Raw genomic sequence first — 24,750 nt, forward strand, 5'->3', positions numbered from 1 at the left:
TCCCCTTTCACACCCCCCTGGAGTGCTGTGGGTTCTTTGTGGGGATGTAGCTGCCTTCCTCAGCCCCCCTTTCTTTTTGGGGGAAAGACCCTCCCATGCCAGACCAGCTCAGCCAAGGGAGGAGGAGGAGGAGGAGGAGGAAAAGCACCTTTGTAGGAGAAGATGTGGCAGGGCTGGAGGTGGCTGAGCCCAGCCCCACACCCAGCAGTGCAGGATGTTGCCCAGACAGGTCTGTGGAGCCACAGCTCAGCCTTGCTCTGCCTCTGCCTCGGCAGCCCCAGCCCCACTTTCATCTCCCCAGGCTTTCATCTCATGTTTACTTGCTCCTGAGCTGCAGCTGCAGTGCTGCAGGGAGCAGGCAGCTGTGAGCCCCCAGGGCTGAGCCTCCAGGGCTGAGTTCCCAGTGCTGAGCCCTCCAGGCTGGGCACCCCAAACTGCGGCCCCAGTGCTGAGCACCACAAGCTGAGCTCCCTGAGCTGAGCCCAGCCTAGCCAGGGGCTTTAGCCTTGACCAGGACCTCTGGGTGCTTTCACTGCTCACCCCCCTGCCACAGGGTGGGTGCAGAGGCATCACAAAGGCTGCGCTGAGAACCCAGAGAACAGCTTTGCAGATCTGCACTGCAGGGCCTGGGCTGAGCAGGTAGAGTGCCCAGGGCTCCAGCAGCCTCCCCTCTGCAGGGCTGATCCCTTCCCAAAAAGCACAGATGGCATCTGCCCTGGAGCTGGAGCGGGCACAGGCTGGCAGCACAGAGGGGGCTGTGGCTGCCGTATGTTCTGAGGGAAATGCTCCTTTCCTGTGCTTCAGAGCAGGGTCTCCTGCTGCTCCCAGGAAGCCATGGCTCGTTCTGATCCTCCCCTGCTGAGTTTCTCCATCCCTTGAACCCTCAGGAGCTTAAGGGCCTCAGCTCTGCCATGAATGTGGATTTAGGATCCTGCCAACAACATCCGTTTGTCACAGATGAGTGATTTAAGGTCAGTCAAAGAGTCACTGTCAACTCTGTTAGCAAAAGTTATTTTAATATGAATCTATGAAAGTGTGATTTAACAGGGTACAATGATGAGGTTCCCTCTGGTACTTCCTATGTGGATGTAAGAGACTAAGGAAAATCAAGTTGGAATTGAGCTGGAATGATTTACCCTAAGACTGAGGATGTAAAAGGGTAAGAGAGACCCTTCTGTTGAGTACAAGGTTCAGACAAGACTCACCTGCTTCTTAAACTCCTGATGGACCTTAGGTACAGCCCAGGTCCAGTCTTAGTCTCAGACTTGGACAGTGGTTCACATTTGAAGGCATTAAATACATGGATTTCATTGGTATTAATTCAGGGTGTTGTCAGGAACTTGTCAAGGGAGCTGTTCCAAGTAAGGGTCTCAGTCTCATCCCAAGCCCTGAGATGTATCCCACCTGCAGAGGAGATCACAGATGTGCAGTCCAGCTGCAGATTAGGGGGAACTCAAACTGGACTCATCCAAATATCTGTTGTTGGTGGAAAGGTCTCTGTTCCTTGAGGCACAGCTCGGGAGGTGTCCCTGCTCCAGGACACCATGGCACAGTCACCCTGCCAGGCAGGGAGAGCTCAAGGCACCCACTGGTGCCTTGCTGGCAGGGGGATGGGGTGAAGCAGTTGGGTCACAGGGAAGAGTGCAGGGGGCTCCTTGTACCCACAACTTCCATTGTTCTTGATAAATAAGTCTTGGAAAAGCCACCTGCTCTCCATGTGTTAATCCCACACAAGGTTCTGAGCTCACCAGCATCGATGCTCCCTGGGGCACTCTGCTCCTTCGTGGGTTTCCTGGACTTCTTGGCCTGGCTCTGGCCTTTCCCCCTCTGGATCCCAGACCAGACCATTGCTGGGCTGGTGGAAGGGTCGAGCATATCCATCACGAGTCCCATCAGGGTTTGCTTAGAGAGGGAAGCTGGGGAATGGGGGCAGCCTTTGCAGGGACCCTTGGAAAGCAGCCAAGGGGGAGCAGGGGCTGGGGGTCTCCTATGGCCCCTGTGGCTGTGTGTCTGTCGGTCTGTGCCAGAGCCATGTCCTGCTGGGTGAGGACAGGGGTGTCCCCACCTGCCACCACCTCCTTGCTCAGCGTTGCTGGGGCTGTGCTGTGACAGAAGGATGTCCTTACACTGCCCTGCCATGCCCCTCCAGCCCTGGGCACTGTCCCAGAGACAGCAGGGGGACCCCTCCAGAGGGGCCATGGGGCCCATGGACTGTGTTCCCATCCCCAGGAGGTGCTGCCTCATTCCGTGCACTCTTTGAGCTGGGGAAACAGGAGCACAGGTGGCACAGGACATGTCCCTGCACAGCTCTGCTGTCACACTCAGCCCCCCAGATCCCGGCAGTGCCTCTGTCCCTCATCCCTGCACAGGCAGTGGAGGCTTTCCAAGCTCTGAAATGTGCTTTTTGTTTGTTCTGTGTTCCCTGGACAGCTGATGCCTCTGGAGCCAGATTCCCCAGGGTCCCTGGCAGCCCCCCAGCCCTGATCTGTGCCCTCCTCCTTCCCGGGCAGGGCCCTGGGTTTGCTCTCCTCCAGTTTTGGAGGAGGTGACAGCCGTTGCTGGGACAAGGGAACAGTCACCAGCATGGCACGTGCTCCCTCTGCCTTGTATGGCACAGGCCAGGCCGGGAGCCAGCAGCTCCAGGAACATGGGCAGGACCTGGAATGCTTCTGGGAAAATGCTGGAGCAGGGAGGACATGTCCCATCCCCTGGTGACACTGATACCCAGGGCACCTGCTGCTCGGGCCCCACGGGGACAGCAGCTCCCTCCTCACCAGGAGAAGGGGCCCCAGGATCGTTTTTGGTCCTGGTGAACAAATCCCTGCTAACCCCAGAGGCTGCCAGCACCGACCCAGCACAGGCTGTACAGGCCCTGCTGTGGTTTCAGTGCCCTTTCCAAGGGAGCAGGGGGAATTTTTTGATGGTTTGGGAGTTTTTCTGCTCCTTCTAAGAAAATGTGCAACGTGCCAGCCTGCACCTCTTCCTGCCACGTCCCTGGGCTTCCCCAGAGAGATCCAGCTGCAGGGGTCAGGGCTGCTGTGCAGATTTCCCCCTTCCCAGGGAACTGGGAGGGTGGAGGAGGGTGACAAGAGCCTGGGGTATTTGAAGTCCTCCTGGAAATGCTTTGCCCATTTGCTGCTCTCTGCTAAGACAGGACTCCCACTGTGGCACAGCATGAGCCCTGTCCCTGCTCCCAGACACCCCAAAACCACAGCTCCTGCAGCCCCTGCCCCTTGTTTTGGGCACTGCAGAGATTTCCCTCCTGGAGGAACTTGCTCAGTCTTTCCAGTAGAGGCCTGGGCCAAGCCCCATCCCAATCCCATCATGTCCTTGTCCCCTGGGTTTGGGCTGGTGTGGGCTGTCAGGGACTGGGGGCTGGGGACAGAGGATGCTCCCCACTGAGCTGGCACCTCCCTTGAAGGACTTTTTGGGGCTGAAACCAGGGTGTGTTTGTACCCTCCCTCAGGACACTTCCCTGCAGCTTCTATGCTGGGTTCCAGCTACTCTCTCCCCTTGTGGCATCTCTTCCAGCTGGGGAAACAGGAACAACACCACCATCCCCGTCCTTGTGACCCCTCTCACTCTGCCTGTCCCCCTGCTGTCCCTGGGACCCTCTGGGCAGCTCTGCTGGGGGCTCCTGGGCAGGGGGCAGCCCTGAAATGGGGGGCTAAAGCCAAGCAGGGCTCACCCCAGCCCTGTCCCTGCAGCAGATGGGGACTGAGGGACCAGGGCTGTGTCCCTGGGAGAGCCCCAGGGTGGCAGGAGGGGACTTGGGGTGCACTGGAGGCCTGGCAGGAGCTGCCAAAACTTCCCAGTGGCTTCAAGGTGAGGGGGAAATCGAGGATCCACCAGCACAGGAACCAGCTCGGTCATGAGCCTGTGTGTGCCCTGGGCATGGGGGGAGGGATGTCCTTTGTGTCCCTCCCATCCCTCCTGTCCCACCCCAGCGCCAGGAGTGTCAAACCTCCGATTTCTGCCCAGCAGGAAATTCCAGGTTTTTTGCAGAATTTTTTCATTTGACACACAGCCAGGGTTCCAAATCCTCCTGCTTCCAGGGCCAGGAAGCTGGGCCCTCCTTGGGCTGGGGAAGTAACACACGGAAAAAAAAACCAAAACGTTTATTTATTTTCCCTTCCAAAGCAGAGCAGTGGGGTGGGAGGGGAAGCCCTGCACAGCCCCAGGCAGCGCCTGCCCACACTGGGGCACATCCAGGGGGGGTGGGCAGCCACCCCCTGAGTGGCTCAGGGCATAGGGGGGTGACAGGGTGGCCACGATGCCTCCGGCCCCTGCCGCTCCCTCTGCTCCCCGGCCAACAATAGCCGCCTTCCGGCACAGCCCCGCTCACTTTCCTGTTTTCCCTCGGCCGGTCTTGGAGTGTGGGGCTCCAACAGCTCCTGGAGACCCCACAAGATTGGGGGTCCTGGTGTGGGGACAGGTGACACCGTGGGGACACAGCAGGGGGCTCACCATGAGTGGATCCTCGGCAGAACTGGGACATGGGGAATTCGCTGCTATTGGCACCCCTGGGGCAGTGGATTTGATCAGGAGCAGAGAGGGGGCTCAGATGTATCAAAATTTGTGTTTCACTGAAAAAAACATTAGGAAGGCCTGAGCTGTGCTCTATGAGCTGCCAGTGCTGGCCCTTTCCACTGTCCACAGGCACGTGTGTCCCCAGAGCAGGAGCCACCAGTGCAGGGACCTGGGGGCCAGGCTGGGCCCCACGGGGGGATCCTGGCTGCACCCTCTGCCCAGCAGGAGAGGGGGAGCCCTGGTCCTGTGGTGGAAACACGGGGGGTGCCCTGGGATGGACACGTGTGCAGACATGAAACAACACATGGACACATGTAGGTGTGTGTGTGCTTGTGCAAACACCCCCTGGGCCATGCTCTGGTCTTGCTCACACGTGTGTGGTTTCGTGCACATTCCCTGGCAGCCAATTCCACAAGGATCAACACTGGGAAGGGGAGCCTTGGGAAGAGGAGCCTGTCCTGATGTCCCTGTTGCCACACAGGGCTGGAAACCTCCCCTTGAGTGTGTGTGACCAGCACAGGGGGCAAACACGCCAAGGTCACGCCAGGGCCACACGGGGAGCAGGGGTGGGCACTGAGCACACACTGGGTGTGCACAGAGGGCATAGTGACATGTGGGGACACGCAGGGGACACGCAGGGGACACAGAGGTAACGTGACACGCAGCACGCACAGCACATGGCACATGTCGCACTTACACACCGGCGGGTGAGCCCCACCTGCCACCTGTCCTCCCAGCACACCCAGCTGGGTTCCCCCAGCCCCCTGGGCCGGGTGAGCCCCCAGCCCAGCCCTGGGTGTCCCCCCACACCAGGCACCCCTGGTGGCCCCAGGGCTGTGGGCCCGGCTGTGCTGCCCTGTCACTCCCGGCTCCATGACCTACGTGGTGGCAGGCACGATTTGGGGATGTGTGGCTCCTCAGGAGCCCCAGGAGGGGAAGGGACCGTCCCTGTCCCCCTGCGGACCCCCCAGCAGTGGGGGCACCACCACTCACCCCCCTCAGGCCGGATTAACGGGGGAGCCCTCATGAGCAGCGCCACAAACAAAGGCCCGGGCAGGGCCGGGCCGGTGTGAGGGACGCAGGAGGAGCCATGAGGGCCCGGAAAAGCAGGAATTTAGCAGATCTGGGGGGGGGTGGCCAGGACCCCACCCTGGGGACCCCACACCGGGCTGGCCCCGGGGTTTGAGGCGATGCACACCCCCCCAAACAGCACCAGGAGCGGGGGAGAGGGGGCAGAGCGGGGCCGGGGGCTGCGGCGGTGGGGCTGGGAGGCGGTGCCGATGGCTGAGGGGGATCCGGGGTGCCGATCTGGGGTGTTGGATTGGGGGGGGGGTGCCGATGGCTGAGGGGGATCCGGGGGTGCCGATGGCTGAGGGGGATCCGGGGGTGCCGATGGCTGAGGGAGGGTCCGGGGGTGTTGATAGCATTGAGGGGGGGTCCGGGGGTGCCGATGGCTGAGGGGGGTCCGGGGGTGTTGATAGCATTGAGGGGGGGTCCGGGGGTGTTGATAGCATTGAGGGGGGGTCTGAGCGCAGCGATGGCCGTGAGGGGGGCTCTGGGGGTGCCAATGGTGGCGGGGGGGGGCTCCGAGGGTGCCGATGGCTGAGGGGGGCCTGGGAGTGCCGTGGCAGCGAGGGGCGTCCAGGGGGGCCGATATCAGCGAGGGGGGATCCGGGGGTGCCGATGGCCGTGACGAGGCGGGGGCTGGAGGTACCGATGGCAATAATGGGGGTGGGGGGGTCCAGGGGTGCCGATGGCGGCGACGGGGGATCCAGGGGTGCCGAGAATGTTGGGGGGCTCCGGGGGGTGCCGGTGGCAGTGACGGGGGGGTCCGGGGTGCCGATGGTTGTGACAAGGGGGTCTGGGGCTGCCGGTGGCTGTCACACGGGGATCCGGGGGTGCCGATGGTTGTGGCGGGGGGTTCCGGGGTGCCGGTGTCCGTGCCGGGGGGTTCCGGGGGTGCCGTGGCGGCGGCGGGCGCAGCCAATGCGCGGGGCGGGCGGTGAAGTCACCGCGGTGCCGCAGCCGTCGGCCCCGGCGCAGCCGCTGCGCGCACCGAGCGCGTCTGCTCCGAGCCCCCGCTGGCGTCACACGGCGCGGGGGGGACGGGAGAGGACGGGAGAGGACGGGACGGGACAGTCGCACACACGCGTGGGGAGGGGCTCCACTGGTGGCCCGCGGGGACCGAGGGACGTGACCCCTGCTCTGTCCCACCCCCCAATGCAGGCCGGGCTGAGCTCTGCCCCACTCGTGACCTGAGTGGGCCGGGGGGCTCGGGGGAACCCCCCTCCCCTGCCACCAGCGTCCTGAACACGGAGCCGGAGTGTCCTTGTCCCGGTGCAGGGGGGTCCCCAAGAGGTGTCCCTGTCCCCATCCCTGTGCCCAAGCGTGTCTGAAGGGGGAGGGGGGAATTGGGGTGCCGGGGGGGGGGCATTGTCCCCTAAAATAGTGCAGGGGGGGTCTGAGGGATGCGCGAGTTGCCCTCCCCCACCCCTGCACCCTCAGTGGGTGCAATTTGGGGGGCACTGGGGGGTGTCCCTGTGCCCGGGGGCAGCACAGGGGGGTTACAGGGGGTCCCTGTACCTCAGTGCAGCACAGGGGGTGTCCCTGTGCCCAGGGGCAGCACAGGGGGGTGGCAAAGGGGTGCAGCACAGGGGGTGCCAGGTATGGGGGTGCAGGGACCCTTCCGAGGAGTGTCCCCAGCCTCCCCCACAGCACAGGACGGTGCGGGGGGTCCCGGTGCCCGGAGCAGCACAGAGGGTGCCCCGGTGCAGCGAGGGGGGTACCTGAGGGGGGTGCGGTGTCCCCAGAGGGAATCCGGGGGGTGAGGTCCCGGGTGGGTGCCCGAGAGGGAGTGTGGGTGGTCCCGGGGGGCGTTTGGGGTGTCCCCTTAGGGAGGCTGTTTCCCCAGTGAGTGCCCAGGGGGGTCTTTGTGTCTCCAGGAGGAATTGGGGTGTCCGGGGGGCTGTTTGCGTGTCCAGGGGGGTGTTTGTGTCCGGGGAGCGGGGGGTGCACTGGGGGAGGTGTTGCTGTCCCTGTGCCCGGGGCTCTGGGGTGTCCCATGGGGGGTTGTTTGTGTGCCCGGGGAGGGGGAACTGTGTCTGTCCTCGGGGGGGAACGATTGTGTCCCGGTGAGTGCCCGGGAGGGGTGTTTGTGTCCCGGGAGGGGTGTTTGTGTCCCGGGGGTGTCCGGGGGTGTCCTGTGACCCCGGGCGGGGGTGTTTGTGTGCCCGGGGTGGCCGCTCGTGTCCCCAGCGGGGTGTCCCCGTCCCGGGGCGGCCGGGGGGGTGTCGGCGGCCCGGGGGCGGGGCGGGGCGGGGCCGGGACCGTGCCTATAAAGGCGGCGGGGGCGGGGGCGGCGCGTCCCCCCGGCGGCGGCGGAGCGGCGCGGAGCGGAGCGGGCGGCGGTGCGGGCTGCGGTACCACCAGCAGCGGCGGCTCTGCGGGGCCGCGCCGGTGAGCGCCGGCCCGGGGGGCTCGGGGGCGGACCCGGGCAGGATCCGGGGGGGCCGCAGCCGCCTGACCCCCCTCATCTCCCCGCAGGTCTCGGCCACCCCCCGGACTCCCCTCCGGCTCTGCCCGTCCCTCCGCCTCCCTCCCCCATCCCCTTTTTTTTTTATTTTGCCGCCCCCCCTCATTTCTCCCAGCAACGCCGCCCCCCGCCCCCCGCAGCAAGATGGTGCAGAAGAAGTCAGAGATCCCGGGATTCCACCGCTCCTTCAAGGTAAGGGGGTGCTCCCCGCCCCCACCGGGATGCTCTGGGGGGCTCCGGGGCCGCGGTGCCGGCAGGGCCGGGCTGCGCCCGCATCGCTGCATCCCCTGCCCGGGAACGGAGGGGGCCCGGCCGCTTCCTGCCCCACCCCCGACACCCCCAAACTGAGGAGCTCCGGGGGCGCTGCCCCCAAACCGTGCGGGGGGACCCCCCTGTCCCCCCGTGCCGGAGGTCGCGGTGCTCCCGGGGGTTGGCTCAGTGTCTCCCCCCATGCCTCGGGTGGGCGCTGCGATGCTGCAGCTCCCGCGGGGATCCCCCGTGGGTGCCTTGGCTGCACTTTCCCCCCGCCCCGTTGCACCCCTCGTCCTGGTCCGGCAGCGATGGGGGGGTGGTCTCGGGGCTCCCCGGGCCCGGCCCGGTGGGACCGTGCGAGGCTCGATCCCGCCCGCCCCGGGATGCCCTGGGCACCCCCACCCGGGACCCGTCACCCCCCCGGTCCCACCTGCCGCTGTCACCTCGGGGGGTGCGGGGGTCCCTGTGGCCCCGCTCCATTCGCTTCCCCCCTTCCCGAGCCGCCTCCTGGCTGTGGCTTGAGGGGTTCTTTGTTCGGTTTCGCTCCAGCTCCGGGGAGCGGGGGGGTTCCCCTAACGCGCCCCCTCACGGCGGTGACCCCCGCTCCCGCTCGGGTGGCCTCTGGCCGGGGTTTGTGTCCCCCCGCCGCGGCCGGGGATGGAGGCGGGGGGACACCTCGGCTGTGCTGATGGAGCCCGTGCGCAGCCTCCCATCCCCCAGACCTTTGTGTGGCAGTGCTGCGGCAGCTGGCAGGGCCCCCTGGCCCCTATTGCCCCCCCAGTGCCCCCCCGTGCTTCCCCTGCCCCCCCGTGCACCCCGTGCCTCTCCCGGAGGCCCCGACCCCCCCCCTGCAGCCGGGGCTCGTCCCGGGGGGCAGCAGCTGCGGGGCGATGCTGCGCTCCCCAAATCCAGGTTTTGAGGGGGAGGAAAGCTGGGAAAATGCAGCACAGCAGAGTTTTGGTCCCGGAGATCCAGAGTGGTGCTTGGTGGTGGGGGGAGAGCTCCTGCTGTGATCCTGCCCCCCGTTCCGCTGCGGACCCCCGGCCCCCCCAGAGCTGCAGTAAACAGGAGCCTTCTGGGTGTTTCTGCCGGTGGCCGGGGTTGGCCGTGCTGGGGCTGGCAGCCAGCCCGGGCACCGGGCGGGTTTGGGAACGCCGCTGGAGCTGCCACCTCCACCCAAACAGATTTCATAATCCTGGGGAGGAGGGGGCCCTTTTACCCCTAGCACTGCCCCATCCCACGGGTGGCTCAGGGGAGCAGGAAGCAGAGGGTCCCCATGTCCCTTCGGGTGCCACTGGGGTTCAGCATGGGGGAAGGAGCAGGTCCATGCCCTCCGTGGATTCTGGGGTGCAGGAGGGTTTGGAGTGAGGCCTGATCCTGCCAGGTCGGGGGTGTCCTGCAGCCCAGTGGACACGATGTCCACAGAGCAGGCTCTAGCCACTGTGACCTTGCAGGGAGCTGGGAGGACATGGAGGGCTGCCTCTGGAGCCTGTCTTGCCCTGTGACTTCTCTTCCTCCCCCTCCTACCTCACTGTGGTTCAGCTTTGGGTGGAGATTTGGGGTTGGGTTGGTGTGGGCGGCTGCGGTCCCTCTCATCATCCCCCGTGTGCTGGCCTGGGGCTGGCTGGAGGAGTGACCCTGCAGCACCATCCCCATCAGGAGATGTGGTCAAAGCCTTTCCTCCTCATCCTCTGGCTCTCCCTGGAGCTCTGCTGTGTCCCACCATGGGCTGGTGTCCTGCACCATGGGGCAGTGAGCAGAATGTGTCCCAGAGCATGCTGGGCTGTGTGTGCTGGGCTCAGGGTGGCAGCCGGTGGTGGCTGATCCAGCAGCTGCCACCTCACTCCTGCTCTTGGCTCCCACAGGGGCAAAACCCTTTCGACCTGGAGTTCGACCAGTCCAACCACCTGGAGCCCGTCTTCAACTTCGAGTGCCCGCCCCGTCCTGGTGAGTCCCAGCTGCTCCTCGGGGGCTCCCCCCCAGCAGGGCTCCTCCCTCCCATCCTGCCCGTGGGAATTGGGCCCTGAGGGCTTTGGGGGCAGCCCTGGCGCTGCTGGGGGAGCTGTGGGTGGGCAGGGATGGCTGACACCGCTGGCTTTGCTCTGGCACAGACATGCCTTCAAGTCAACCCATCGACATCCCTGATGCCAAGAAAAGGAACAAGAAGAAGAAGCGCTGCAGAGCCACCGACAGCTTCTCGGGCAGGTTCGAAGGTGAGCGGGGCTGCTCAGGGACCCTAGGGGCTCCCCTTGGCCTGGGGCAGGGCTGGGCCCTCCTGGTGTCCCCAGGCTGTGTGCAGGGGGCTGCAGCTCAGGTGGCCTCTCCCCTGGCAGATGTTTACCAGCTGCAGGAGGAGGTGCTGGGAGAAGGGGCCCACGCCAGAGTCCAGTCCTGCGTGAACCTCATCACCAACAAGGAGTACGCGGTGAAGGTAAAGCTCCCCTGCCGGGGCTGCAGGGCCGCCCTCCTCCCACCCCTGCCTCAGTTTCCTGTCTGCCCTCCACTCCTGGGGCTCTCCCAGCTCCCAGGACCATCCTGTGCTGGCCCAGGACTGCAGCTTTGGGCTGGAGGGAAGGGAGAGGGGTGGGGATGCAGCAGCACTGGGCTGTGGTGGTGGCACATCGACCTCTGCCACCACCCAGCTCAGGCTCCTCAATGGCCCCCCTTAGCCATGCTCCTCTCTCTATGAGGGCAGGCCAGAGACTAAATTAACACTCAGGATGTGTCTGGGGACTTGGGGCAGGGTGGTGCTGGCAGGGTGGTCAGCTCCTGATCACTCCAGGGAGATCTCTCTCATGTGGGTGCTGGAAGGGGTTGGGGTGAGCTTTTGGGGTCAGGGGTGGTGGTCCCGTGGCCCTGCACCCCACAGACTCCAGGCCATGGCACGGGGGCTCTGGGATGGGCACTGTGTCAAAAAGCAGCCAAATGCTGGGGGAGCTTTGCCTCCCCCATCGCTCCATGGGGGCCTTTGGGTGCCCCAGAGGGGAAGCTGAGGCAGCTGGGAGGGCTGTGCTGGTGGAGTGCTCTGTGTGCCCCAAAGGACAATGACAGCACCCATCCATCTGCCCTCCCCACCGTGTGGGGTGTCCCCCTGCCCACCCTTGGCACGGGCAGCGAGCCCCGCCGTGCCAGCGCCCAGTGGGGCATAGGGCCCTTTGCTGCGCCGCTGCTCCAGCGTCACATGGAGCTCTGCTGGCCCCGGCCCCGGAGGGAGCGGCTTGGCACGGCTCTGCCGCTTGGCACCGGCGCCGGGAACAGCCTGTTCTGCTGCCGGAGCCCCGCCCGGCCCCGCGGGTCCCCGCGCCGGAGGGGCAGCGGTGCCCCGGCCCCACCCTGGCAGCGCTCAGCCTCCCCCTCTTGGCCTTCCAGATCATCGAGAAGCGCCTGGGACACATCCGGAGCAGGGTTTTCCGGGAGGTGGAGATGCTCTATCAGTGCCAGGGACACAGGTACCGGGGGGCATCCCCCACGGTGGGCACCGGGAGTGGGCTGGGACCTGATGCTGATGTTTGTGACACCCACGGGTCAGAGCCAGCCCGCCCTCTGCCCCACGCTCCCTCCCCCTGACCCCGCTGGCCACGGTGGAGCATCCACAGGGGACATTCAGTGGTTTGCCATGACGGCAGGGCCTCGGTGGCCAAGCTGGAGCCGAGCCCGAGCCCCTGCTGTGTGTGGGGCGGGCCAGGAGGGGCTGTGAGCAATTAGGGAGGAGCGGAGCCGGGCGCTGCAAGCCCCTCTCCCTCCTGGAATTCGGCCAGGGGGGCCCTGGCCGTGTGGTTTCAATCACTGCAAGCCCAGTTTTCCCATCCCACATCCCTCCCGGGGTCCTGTGCTGGATGGGGCTGTGGTGGGGACCCCAGGAGGTGTTTGGGGGGGTTGCTGGACTGATGCCATGGTCCTTGCAGAAATGTCCTGGAGCTGATTGAGTTCTTCGAGGAGGAGGAGAGGTTTTACTTGGTGTTTGAGAAGATGAGGGGAGGTGAGTGCAGCCCCAGGGTGGGGGGATCTGGGGCAGCAGGACCCTAATGAGCCCCAGCTCTGCTCTCACCTGGCCACAGGCTCCATCCTGACCCACATCCACCGGAGACGCCACTTCAACGAGCTGGAGGCCAGCGTGGTGGTGCAGGATATCGCCAGCGCCCTGCACTTTCTGCACAACAAAGGTGAGCTGGGGCGCCCCAGGTGCCACCGAGGAGACCCTGGGGTGCACTGGGCCCTCCCGGGGGTGTCACTGCCTCCCCCCATCCTCCTGCCCAGGGGACAGTGCCCGTCCCAGCACGCAGGGTCAGGCCCAGCTGCATCACAAGGCTTTTTGTGGTGCAGATCCTGTTCCTCCAGTTTGGTTGGGATTTGGGGCCAGCAGCAAATTTTGCCTTTTGCCAGGGTGCAGGCAGTGATTTGGGGTGGGGAGGGAGGGGTCCCTGTGCCACCCCCAGACTTTACACTATAGCAGTTCTTGTAGGAGGGGGATTTTTACCCTCATTGGCTCTTTTGCCCCCAGGGATTGCACACAGGGATCTGAAACCAGAAAATATCCTGTGTGAGAGCCCAGACCAGGTGAGCGGGGAGCAGCCAGGGTGGGTGCAGGGTGTGCTGCCTGGGGGGGGGGTGGGCACAGTGGGGTGATTCCTCAGGTGGGGGGTGCAGGAGGGTCCTGCCAGGGACAACACACACACATACCAGGTCCTGCCAGGGACACATACACACACCAAGTCCTGCCAGGGACACACACACCCCCATATGCCACAGCACAGCGTGGTGTGAAGCATGACACAACCTGGCATTGAGCAGCTGTGGCCTGAAAACGCGGCTGTGGTCCCCGGGGGCTGCCGGCTGTGGTTCCTGCAGGATGCCAGGGGGGTCACTGACCACTCCTTCCCCTCTGTCCCCAGGTCTCCCCCGTGAAGATCTGCGACTTTGACCTGGGAAGTGGCATCAAACTGAACGGTGACTGCTCCCCCATCTCCACTCCGGAGCTGCTCACCCCGGTAAGCGTGCGAGCCCCCCACATTGTGGGGTCCCCTTGGCCCCCCCAGCTGCCCTGCAGCCTCCAGGAGCAGGGCTCTGCACGGACACCCCCCTGCTCGCCGCTGCTGTCGCTGATGCAGCGTGTCCCCCGTATTCCCCCCCCGCCGTGGCAGGCGAGATGCGGTTACATAACGCGGGGGGGCCGGGGGCTGGCGCGGCGCCCGGGCTGCCGTGAGCCTTAGCAACAGCCCGAGCTCTCGCCGAGCCTGCCGGGAGAACTGGGTCAGCACCGGGCTGGGGGGCCGCGGTTCCCCGTTCGTGGGCGAGGGAGAGGGGCTGAGCCTCCGCGCTGCGGGAGTGCGGTGCGGGGTGGGCGGCCCGGGAGCTCCCGGGTGTCCCCGTGTCGCAGAAAGCCGCGCTGCCCTTATCGCCAGCCGCAGGTGCCCCGTGCGGGGTATCGCCCTGCACCCCGGGTTTCGGGGTGCGAACGTGCCGGGGAGGGCGGAGCCGAGCCCGTGCGGGGTGCACAACAGCCGGGGCGGTGGCCGGGACACCCCAGCGCCCTCCTTCCTCCGCGTCCGCCTCCTCCCGGGGCGGGTCCGAGTTCCTGGGGTGTCCCGAGTTTCCCCATTCCCGCCGGGATCGGGCTGGGGGGGTTGTTTTCCTGCGGTGGCATCAGCTGCTGGGGCCGGCCCCTCGTCGGGAGGCCTCACTCGTTACGGGGCGATTATCTGCTGGCTGCAGCTCTTTTCTGCCCTGGTCACGGGGCCTGTGTGGGCTGCGGGTCATGTGCTGGAAAGCCCCAGAGTCCCTGCAGCGATAGGGGAATGGGGCCGCCGGCTCTGCCTCTCCTGCGCGGGGTTAACTCCTCCCGCCCCGGATCCTGCGCGGCGGCCCCGCCCGTGCCGGCCCGGGGAGCAGGAACAGGCGCAGCAGGCTCGTCCCACCGTGTCCCCTGGCCGCTCGCAGGCGCTGGGGCTGTCCCGCCGAGCCGGTTGGGTGGTGACAATGCTGTGGGTCCTGTGGGTCCGGCTGTGCTGCGCCGTGGGGGTTGCACCCTTTAGGCTTTATTTTTTTTTCCTTCGGGGTGGCGGCTGCTGTTGGGTGACCCCAGAGAGGCGGGTCTGTGTCATCCTCTGTGGTGGGAAACCCAGCAGGATGATGAGGCAGGAGCAAACCTGGGGAGCGCCTTCTGTTCAGAGGTGCAGCCCTGGAGATCTGGCAGGACCCTCCCAGTCCCCCCTGCCCCATCAGTCCCCACCCTCGGGGCTCACCCTGCCTGTCCCTGCAGTGTGGCTCAGCCGAGTACATGGCCCCAGAGGTGGTGGAAGCCTTCAACGAGGAGGCCTCAATCTATGACAAGCGCTGTGACCTGTGGAGCCTGGGTGTCATCCTGTACATCATGCTGAGCGGGTACCCCCCCTTTGTGGGCCACTGCGGCTCTGACTGCGGCTGGGACCGGGGTGAGGCGTGCCACACCTGCCAGGTGAGTGGGGGACCCCAGCAGCGCCCAAACCCACCCCCAGTTTGGCTGCAGCACTCCTGGCTGAGGCGCTGTTATTTCTCCCCTTGCTCAGAACATGCTCTTTGAGAGCATCCAGGAGGGGAAGTACGAGTTTCCTGACAAGGACTGGGCACACATCTCCTTTGGAGCCAAAGACCTCATTTCCAAGCTGCTGGTGAGAGATGCCAAGAAGCGGCTCAGCGCAGCCCAGGTCCTGGAGCACCCCTGGGTGCAGGGGGTGAGTGTTGATATCCCCTCCCCGCTCTCTGCTCCCAAAATCTGGGGTAGGGAACACTTATCTGCACAATCCTGGCTCTGACTGGCTGCATTTTGTTGCAGTGTGCTCCGGACAATACCCTGCCAACCCCCATCATCCTGCAGAGGTGAGTGTGGGTTCCAGCCCCCTGAATCCTGATTCCACTCCTCAGCACTACTGTGTGTTCCTTCTGCTTTCTGGGAACTCTACCACGACTCTGTGTCTGGGCAGCCCTGCCACTTTGGGTTTGATTTTTGGTTTCTGACCAGTCTGGCATGGCCAGCATGTGAGGAGGGACACCTGGATATTTGATCCCAACCTCCCTCCAGCCCCCCACAACCCCCTGAGCCTGTGCCTCTCCTGCAGGAACAGCAGTGCCAAAGAGCTCACCTCCTTTGCTGCTGAGGCCATCGCTGTCAACCGCCAGCTGACACGGCATGACGAGGACGAGGAGGAAGAGGCGGAGGAGGAAGCACGACCCATCATCATCAAAGCTACCTCACGGGCCATGCAGCTCTCCCCCCCCTCTGAGTCCAAGCTGGCCAAGCGGCGGCAGAAGAGCAGCCTGGCCAAGGCAGTGGCCTCTGGGCAGCACCTGGTGGCCCCGCTGGTCCTGGTGGCCGACCAAGCCTGAGTGGTGCCCCTCACACCTGCTGTACCCTATGTCCCCCCTTCTCCTCCTTTCTTTCTTCCCCTTTCCCTCCCTGACCCCACCGTTTCTGGCTAGTGACAAGATCAGGACTCGTCCCTGTGGCTGGTTTCCAAGGTTTTGCTGATCTTGTAGGTCTGGGGGTGGGAGGGTTTGTTTAAGATCTTTTTTTTTTTTAAAGGTATTAAATCAAGTGTGAGGTTGCTTCACCCAGGGCACACTCAAGGACATCTGACAGACACACGGACTTTTGTTTCCCAGCTCTTGGTTTCTCCTCTGACATTTTCCCCCCTCCCTGACACCAAAGGACTCTTTGTATCCGCGGCTGCTTTGACGATTTCAGCTCATTTCATACTGTGAACAAAAGACCCTCGGTCGCGTTTTCAACAACGGGAGTTGCGTTTTAACCTCGTCCCTCCCCTCAGAGCTGCAGGTTTCTCTCCTTGTTGGGGTAGATCCCACAAAAACCCCTTCCTGGGGGTCTGGGAGGCACCTCCCAGCTGTGGGAGGAGTGGGGAGCCCCTCTGTCCTGTGCTTGGGGGTGTCCCCAGCTCAGCTCCAGGGGGACACAGTGCAGGGAACAGCTCGGGCTGGGGAGAGACGGTGCCAGCAAGGGAGCAGCGCCCAACCCACCTTCTCTCCTCGGCATCCTGCTTCCAGAATAAGCTATTCACCCCTTTTCTTTTTGCCCTTTGGTTTTTTCCTTTCCTTTTAAATTATTATTGGTTTTAAACTGCCAGCTGTGCTTCTCTGCAGGGCACAGAGAGATGTCTTCCTTTCCTCCCACGCTCCAGCTGGCGGCTCCCTGGGGATGCATGGGCATCCAGGGCTGTGCTCTTGTGCCAGGTCAGGTGTTGCACCCCGGGTTTTGGAAGGGCTGGTGGCTGTGCCCTTGGGGATGTGCATGGGGGATGAGGTGTTCAGGGTGGCCAGAGCAGCCAGAAACACTCTCTGGGAATTTTGTGCTCTGTGGAAAGCAAGGACCCCCTTAAAGAGCATCAGGACCTGCTGCAGGACAGTGAGACCTGCCATGGCTTCAGGCTGGCCCCGAGGCTGCCATGGCAGGAGGGTCGGGGGCACAGAGGGTGCCCAATGCCCCGGGGGTGCCAGTGGGTGAGCAGTCAGGCTGGTGGCAGCACCCAAAGGCTAAGGCATGGGGAAGCAGCCTGGGGACAGCTTGGAATGCAGGGCTGGAAGGTTTGGGGTCAGAGCAGCAGGGTGTTCAGCAGGGAGGGCACTGCTGTGGGTGGTCATGCACAGGCATCCCTGCTCACGTGTTCAGGCATGCATGGCGTTGTCTTTTCCTTGGAGTTCGCTTCAGGGTGGGAAGGACTCAGGATGCTGAGTTGGGGCTCGGCCCTTGGCTGGTTTCTGGGTCTGTCCAGCGGAGCAGAGCCTGTGCTCGGGGCCAGACTGGCCTCCAGATCCCCCTGACACCCCCTGCTCCCTGCCACAGGCACTGCCTGGGGTTGTGCCACCAAGCTGCCCCTGCTGCCAGCCCCCATCCTGCTGGGAAGGCAGTGCTCCCTTCACAGCCTCCTCCTGTTCCTTCTGACTCAGTGCTTTGAGCTTTATATTTTGCAAAAGCAGCCTCGGCCCATTGTGTGCACAGGTGAGGGTTTGGGAGCTCTGAGCTGGGGAACAGACTTCCCTGGGTCTTCAGCTGAAGACAGTCGCTGTCTCTGGAAAAAAAAAGAAAAGAAAGTTCTCCTTTTTATTTTAAGACTGCTGACAGCAATACTATGCAATATATGTTGTTTTTTGTTTCAGGGAGGTGTGTGTGTTATCTTGGGAGATGATGATCTCGGGTGTTGGTGGAGTTTAGGGCAGGGGCCATCTTCTCTAACCTTTCCCAGCTTTTCTGCTGACCCAGGGGGGCTGGGGAGGGTGACTCCATCCCCATCCCACCCCCAAAACTGCCTCGCACTTGTGATCTCCCTCTCCCTTGTGTGTCCCCAGTCCCACTGTGCTGGGTGGCGAGGAGCAAGGCAGTGGTGAGGGGAGACCCTCCCCGCAGGCACCAGGACACCCTGGAGAGGCCTCCTTTAACAGAAAGAAAAAAAAATCCATCTTGATTGTACGTTGTTACTTTTTATAGCTTATTTTGTTTTATCAGTTGTAGATAATTCCTTGTTGTCTTATATTAAGAAATACTTGAATGATGTACAGTACGCGATGCCTTGAGCTGGTATTGTGAAGCTATCGTTGATGCTGCACGCTGCAGCCTTTTTTTAAAAAACAAAAAAATCATGGGAAGGGGATGGCAGGGGGATGTCTTCAAAATTTATCTGTCCCCCATGCTGCATTTGTTGGCAAACTGAGTTTCCCCTTTTCCCCCATGCATAAGAGCGATCTCTTTTATATCTCTATATATAAAGTACACCACACACTCTGGGGAAGGCCTGGGTGACCCTGCCTGTGTCCCGTGGGTGTCCTCGGCCGGGGATGTGCAGCCAGAAGATGCTGTGGGAGTTTGTGGGACTTGGAGGATGTGCTGGGAGCATCCGAGCTCGGCCTGGGCTCGGCTTTGCATTTTGGGCGGGGTTTGGTGTGGACCCGGCGCTCCTGGCTGGGTACTGGGGGTGACCCAAGGCCAGGTCTGTGCATTGGTAGAGAATCTTTAAATGCCTCTAGAGCTGGGATGGACTGGAAGACCTCCAGCCTGGCTGGTGGCAGCACTGGGCACCCACAGGTGCCCTGGCAGGGCAGGCATGGCTTGGGACACCCTTGTGCCAGGGCCAGACGTCCCCTCCCTGCTGCCAGCACCTCTCCTGGGGCGGTTTCCAGACAGATGCTCCCGGGGTCCAGCACCAGCGACCCCCTCTCGCCAGCACCCTTCTTCCTCCTCTCCCTCTTTCCAAACTTTCCCCCCATAGAGCATCTATCTTGGAAACCAACTTCAAAAATATATATATTTTTTTTTAAGCTGGAAATGTTAAGTGTTTTTGCTTCCTCCCCTTCCCCCCCACCCTTCCTCCAGCCAACTAACTCGACTTAGAACTGGTTAGAAATGTTTACTGTGAAGCTAACTCTTTTTTATCAAACCAGGAGAAACTTTCTCCACTTTACAATTGATGAAGACTGCCAAAGCTGGTTCAACAAGAGTCACGTTAACGCACTGTTGGTTTGTGCAACAGCGGCCTCTGCTCAGGGGCTGGCTGGGAAATAAAAAATAAAATAAAAAAAAAAAGACAAAAACAAAAAAAAAAAAAAAAAGAAAAAAAATCCACACAAAAAGAAGCACTTTACTGTATGTACCAGGTGATCTGATACAGCTGAATTGAAGTTTTCCTTTATAACAATTGTTGATGCCAGAATTTTGTATTCTGTTTTGTAAGAATTTAATAAAAATGCATTGAGACCTATATGGTGGGCAGGTGGCTGTGGCAGGTGGGGCATGTGGGATAGGGGGGTTGGGGAATTGGGTGGCACTCCATCCAGGGGCTCCTCTCCCCACAATCCTTCCCAGCTCTCACTTGTTCCTTCCCAGCCTGCTGCTGGCCCCAGGGGGCTGGGAGTGTGGCTGGGGTGGGAGGCCAGGAATAGGGGCTGGCAGAGGCTCAGGCCCTGACTCACTTTTCCCAGCGGGATGGTGTGATCATCTCAATCCCAGTGGGAGCTGGAGGTCACGGGGCAGGGCTCTGCTCCCTGCCAGCCGAACCCAGCCTTGGGCCTGCCCTGCCACCCCCAGAGACACTTCTGGCACATCCCCCCCACCCCTCCATGGGTCAGGGGCCAGAGGGGGGCACTGAGGCAAGATGAAAATGTGGTGGGATAGGAAAGGCAGTGGGGACTGGAGGCTGGGGATCTGGGTGTGGGGAAAAGGCTGTAGAGGCCCTGCTGAGCTTTCTTACATGGACAAGCTAAGACCTTGTGGAATTTAAAATAAAAATTTAAAATCCTGACTTCTCCAGCCCTGCTGCTATGCTGGGGGATGGAGCTGGATCCCTCTGGATGCTACTGCCATGGTGTTGCTGCCCTGGCAGAATATCCTCGGCACCCCAGGTTTGGGGCATGGGCTATGGGCTCTGCCATGGGCCAGCTGCTGCTCCCAGCTGTGAGCTGAGAGAGCCCCACTGCAACACTGCTGAGAATCCAGGCTCACTGCTTGGTAAATGCTGCAGCTGCTTCTTGCAGCATCTGGATCAGGACAGGACGGCCCCAGAAGTCTCTCTTCCCTGGCTGTTCCAGGATGGCATGTGGTGAGAACAGAGCTGGAGTTCCCTCCATGCTGAGGATGAAGAGCATGTCCCATCCCATGGTGCTGTTCCTGCCTCTGTTGAGCCATTGCTCCCTCCTGGGCCTGGTGACCCTGAACATTTTAGGAGCATCCAGCTCTTGGCTCTTCTTCCTCTCTTGCATGTTGTTTCACCATCATTGGGCCCTCAGCTGTGTGCTTCAGAAATCATTCCTCTCCTGCCTTTTGCTCAAGAGGTGTCCTGCAGACAATCCTCCTTCCAAGATTCCAGCTGGATCCCAGACAGGTGTGTCAAAGGCAGCTTTGCTGCAGATGCTGGTTTAACTTTAAATGCCTGAAATTCCTTCACATGGTCCCTCTTCTCCCCCTTCCCCAGTTTCCCCAACCCCAGAAAGCGCCCGGCAGTTGGAAACCATTCCTGAGCACGTGCAGAGAAGGGCAGCTCTGAAAATATAATTTTTTAATTATAAATTTTTTTTTTTTAAATTTTTTATAAAACTCAACACCTCCGGGGGCTGGGGGTCTGGGGGGGTCCGGGGTTTCGCGGTTCTCGGGGGGGGGGTTGGTGGGGGTGGGGGGGGGGAGCGTGTGGGGTGGTGTGCGTGGGGCTTTGCTTCGTCTCGGGTGTGCGGTGGTGGGGGGTGGGGGGGGGGGAGGAGGGGGGGGGAGGGGGGGAGGAGGGGTGGGTTGTGGTGTGGGGGGGGAGGTTGGGGTGGTGGGGGGTGTTGGCGGGTGGGTGGGGGGGGGGGGAGGGTGGTGGGGGGTGGGTTGGGGGGGGGGGGGGGGGGGGGGTGGGGGGGGGGGGGGGGGGGGGGGTGGTGTGTGGTGGGGGGGGGGGGGGGGGGTGGGTGGGGGAAAGGGGGGGGGGGGGGGGGGGGGAAAGGGGGGGAGGGGGTGGGGGTGGTGGGGGGCGTGGCGGGGGGGGTGGTGGGGTGTGTGCGGTGGGGGGTGGGGGGGGGGGGGGGGGGGGGGGGGGAGGGGGGGGGGGGTTGGGGGGGGGGGGGTTTTTGGTAGGGGGGGGGGGGGGGGGGGGGGGGTTTGTTGGTTGGGGTGGGTGGGTTGGGTGGGGCGGGGGGGGCAGGAGGGGTTTGGTTGGGTGTGGGGGGGGGTTTGTTTTTTTGTGGGGGGGGGGGGTGGGGGGGTGGGTTGGTGGGGTGGAGGGGGGGGTGGGGGGGTGGGTGGGGGGGGGGGGGGGTGGGGGGGGGGGGGGGGGGGGGGGGGAGATGGCTGGTGTTGGGGGGGGGGGCGGGGGGCCGTGTAGGGAGGGGGGGGGGGTCGTGGGGGGGAGGTGGGGGGGGGGGGGGGGGGGGTGGGTGGGGGGGTGGGGGGGTGTGGGGGGGGGTGGGGGGGTTGGGTGGGTGGGTTGGGTTGGTTGTTGGTTCCTCTTTTGGGGGGGTGGGGGGGGAAGGGGGCGAGGGGGGGGGGTGGGTTGGCGGCCCGCCCGGGGGGGGAGGGGGGGGGGTGGGGGGCGTGGGGTTTTTGTGTGTTGGGGTGGGTGGGGGGGGGGGGGAGGGGGGGGCACTTTTCCACAGCGTTTTGGGGTGGGTGGGGGGGGGGGGGGGGGGAGTGGGGGTGGGTTGGGGGGTTGTGTGTGGGGTGTGGTGGCTGGGGGGGGGGGTGGGGGGGGGGGGGGGGGGGGGGGGGGGGGGGGGGGGGGGGGCGGGGGGGGGGGGGGTGGTGTGGGTTTTTTGGGCGTTGTTGTGTTGGTCTTTTTTGCTTTTTTGTGGGGGTGGGGGGGTGGGGGGGGGGGGTGGGGTTGGGGGGGGGGGGGCAGTGCAGGGGGGGGGGGTGGGGTGGGGGGGGGGGGGGGGGGGGGGGGCGGTGGCCTTGGGTGGGTGGGGGGGGGTGGGAGGTGGGGGGGGGGGGGGTGGGTGTGGGGGGGGGGGGGGGGGGGGTGGGGGGGGAGGGGGTGAGGGGGTGAGGGTCGTGGCTGGGGGGGTGGGGGGAAGGAGGGGAGGGGGGGAGAGGGTTGGGGTGGGGGGGTTGTGGGGGGGGGGGGGGGGGCCGCGGGGTTGCTTGTTTTGGCAGGCTTGGTTGTGGGGGGGGGTGGTGCTGTGTGTTTGGTTTTTTTGGGGTTGTGTGTTTTCTTTTTTGTGTGGGGGGGGGGTGCCTTGTTGTGCTTGGGCGCAACGGCAGGGGGTTGGGAGTGGGGCGCGCGGGGGGGGGAGGGGGGGGGGGAGTGGGGCGGGAGGGGGTGTGGGGTGGGGGGGGGGGGGGGGGGGGGGGGGGGGGGTGGGGGGGGGGGGGGGGGGTGGGGGGGGGGGGGGTGGGGGGGGGTGGGGGGGGTGGGGGGTGGGGGGGGGGTGGGGCGCGGGGGGGGGGGGGTTGGGGGTTGGCGAGGGGTAGGTTGGTTAGATAGGGTGTGGTTGGGGGAGGGGGCTGGGTGGGGTGTAGGGGGGGATGGGCAACGGGGGGGGTTGGTGGGCAGCGGGGGTGGGGGGCGGAGGAGGTGTGCGTCGTGGTTGTGCTTGCGGCCCGTTGCTGGGAGCCAGGGGGGTGGGTGGTGTTTTGGGGGGGGGGGTGGTGGGGTTGGGGGGGGGGGGGGTTTGGGTGGGGAGGAGGGGGCGGGGGGAGGGGGCGCTATGTTTTTTTGGGGGTTGGGGTTGGGGGAGGGTGGGTTTGTGGGAGGGGGGTGGGTGGTTTTGGGGGGAGGTGGTGTGGGGGGGGGGGGGGGGGGGGGGGGTGCTGTGTTGCTTGGGGTGTGAGTGGGGGGGTGGGTGTTTGGTGTGTTGTTGGTTTTGTTTGGGGTGTTGTTGGTTGGGGGGGAGGGGTAGGTGGGGGTGGGGGGGTGGTAGGGTGGGGAGTGGGGGGGGGGGTGGGAGGGGGGAAAGGGGGAGTGGGGGGGGGGGGGGGGGGGGTGTGGGTTGTTGGGGTGGATGGTTGTGGGGTTTTGTTGTTGGGGTGGGGAAGGTTGTGGGGGTGGGGGTGGGGGGGTGTGGGTGTGGGGGGAGGGTGGGGAGGAGGAGGTGGGGGGTTGGTGGGGGTGGGGGGGGGAGGGTGGTTTTTATTGTGTTTGAGGGGTTTGTGGGGTGAGTGGTGGGGGGGTTGGGTGGGTGTTGGGGTTGGGGGGTGTTAGGGGGGAGGGGGTGGGAGGGGGGGGGTTGTGTGGGGTGGGGTGGTGGGTGGGTGGTTTTTGTGGGTGGGGTGGAGTGGGGGTGTGTTGGGGGGGGGGGGGGTGGGGGGTGGGGGGGTTGGGGGGGTGGGGGGGGTGGGTAGTGGTTTGGGTTGGGGCGGGGGAGGGGCGTGGGGCGGGGGGGGGGGGGTGAGGCTAGTGGGGGGGGGGGTTGGATTGGTGGCACCCTTGCTGGGGGGGGTCTGCTTGTGGTGTGTGGTAGGTTGGTGTGGGGGTGGGGTGGGGGGAGGGGGTTGGGGGGGGGTGGGGTGGTTTGGGGAGTTGGGGAAGAGTGTGTTTGTGGTGGTGGTGGGGGTGTGGGTTGGGAGGTGGGTGAGGGGGGGCGGCGTGGGGGGGGGGGGGGGGGGGGGGGGGGGGTGGGGGGGAGGTTGAAGGTGGGGGGGGTTTATGGGGGGGTTGTTGGGAGGTGGGGGTGGTTTTTTTGGTGTGGCTGCCGGGGGTGTGGGTTGGTGGGGGTTGGTGTGGTTGGGGTGGGTGGGGGTGGGGTGTTGTGTGGTGGTTGGGTTTGTTGGGTTTTTTTTGGTTTGTTTTTTTTGTGGTTATCATGGGGGGGGGTTTGGGGGGGGGGGGATGGGTGGGTGGGGAGTGTGTAGGGGTGGGGGGGGGGTGGTGGGGGGGGGGGGGTGTGGTTGTGGGTGTGTTGTTTTTGTTTTTTTGTTTGGTGTTGTGTTTTTTTTTTGTTTGTTGTTTTTGTTTGTTTTTTTTTGTGTTGTTTTTTTGTGTTGGGGAGGGGGGGGGGGGGGGGTGAGGTGGGGTTTGTCTTTTGTTTTTTTTTTTTTTTTTTTTTTTTTTTTTTTTTTTTTTGTTTTTTTTTTTGTGAAGGTGTTGTTGGGGTGGGGTGTGGGTTTGTTTGTTTTGTCTTTTTTCTTTTTTTTTTTTTTTTTGGTTATGGTTTTTTTTTCTTTGGGGGGTGTGGGGGGAGGGGGGGGGGTTTGGGGTTGGGTTTTTTTTTTGTTTTTGGGGTTTGTTTGTTTTGGGTGTGGTTGTTGTTTGTTTTTGTTTTGTTTTGTTTTTTGTTTTTTGGTTTTTTTTTTGCCTTTTTGGGGCCGCGCTTGCTGCTGGCCAGGGGGGGAGCGGGGGGGGGGAGGCGGGGGGAGAGGGGAAGGGGGGGGGGGGGGGGGGGGGGGGGGGAGTTTTGGAGGAGGAGGGGTGTGGATGGGGTGTGTTGGTTGTAGTTGGGGTTGTTTGGTTTTTTTTGTGTGTGTTTTTTTTTTTTTTTTTTTTTTTTTTTTTTTTTTTTTTTTTTTTTTTTTTTTGGGTGGGGGGGGGGGTTTTTTTCTTCCCTCTTCTTTCGCTGGGTTAAAATAACCTGTGCTGCTCTGGTGCCTGAGCATCAGCCCAAAATAGGCTCCGCCGGGATAAGGGTGCTATAAATACCCTGGTGTGGATTTGCATTGGAGAAAAGCCCCGCAGCAGGAGCAGCGCCCACGCTGGCCCAGAGGGAAGGGGCCACTGCAGAGCCACCAGGGTGGCCTGGCTGACGCAGGGGGTCAGCCAGGCTTGGGTGACGTGGTGGCTTTGTGCCAGTCCGCCTGGCTTCTGGATTTAATGGAGCCATCAGGTCATGGCTGGATCTGAGTGGCCGCTGGGGTGGCTGGTGGGGTCACATCTGGCTTCAGCCCAGGGCACTGAGGCACCTGGGCAGGAGCAAAGATGAAGTGTCCTCAGTATTTTGGGTCTGAGCCCGGCTCTGCTGGTGACAAATGATGACCTGGGTGATTAGCCAAC

The 24,750-nt window shown here is 63.5% G+C and overlaps 2 protein-coding genes across 2 annotated transcripts; one reads left to right on the forward strand and one right to left on the reverse strand.

Moving 5' to 3' along the window:
- The first annotated feature begins 7,950 nt into the window (after window positions 1-7,950).
- Window positions 7,951-18,895, forward strand: MKNK2 (MAPK interacting serine/threonine kinase 2). Its single transcript, XM_030966746.1, has 13 exons — window positions 7,951-8,254; window positions 10,180-10,261; window positions 10,426-10,527; window positions 10,648-10,745; window positions 11,684-11,763; window positions 12,220-12,293; window positions 12,373-12,477; window positions 12,816-12,871; window positions 13,207-13,302; window positions 14,574-14,768; window positions 14,860-15,024; window positions 15,126-15,169; window positions 15,409-18,895. Exons 1-13 carry the CDS (start codon window positions 8,207-8,209, stop codon window positions 15,674-15,676), a joined length of 1,413 nt encoding a protein of 470 aa, XP_030822606.1. The 5' UTR covers window positions 7,951-8,206; the 3' UTR covers window positions 15,677-18,895.
- A 1,493-nt stretch (window positions 18,896-20,388) lies between these two features.
- On the reverse strand, window positions 20,389-24,146 carry LOC115914436 (basic proline-rich protein-like; the record flags this gene model as incomplete). Its single annotated transcript, XM_030966968.1, has 10 exons — window positions 20,389-20,926; window positions 21,013-21,240; window positions 21,281-21,569; window positions 21,613-21,801; window positions 22,049-22,215; window positions 22,400-22,574; window positions 22,649-22,747; window positions 23,039-23,152; window positions 23,339-23,452; window positions 24,098-24,146. Coding segments are annotated over 10 exons (1,962 nt in total), but the record flags the coding sequence as incomplete, so codon positions are not given.
- Between the last annotated feature and the right edge of the window lie 604 nt (window positions 24,147-24,750).

Source organism: Camarhynchus parvulus, chromosome 28, assembly GCF_901933205.1.
Source record: "Camarhynchus parvulus chromosome 28, STF_HiC, whole genome shotgun sequence".
NCBI classification, from domain to species: Eukaryota; Metazoa; Chordata; class Aves; order Passeriformes; family Thraupidae; genus Camarhynchus; species Camarhynchus parvulus.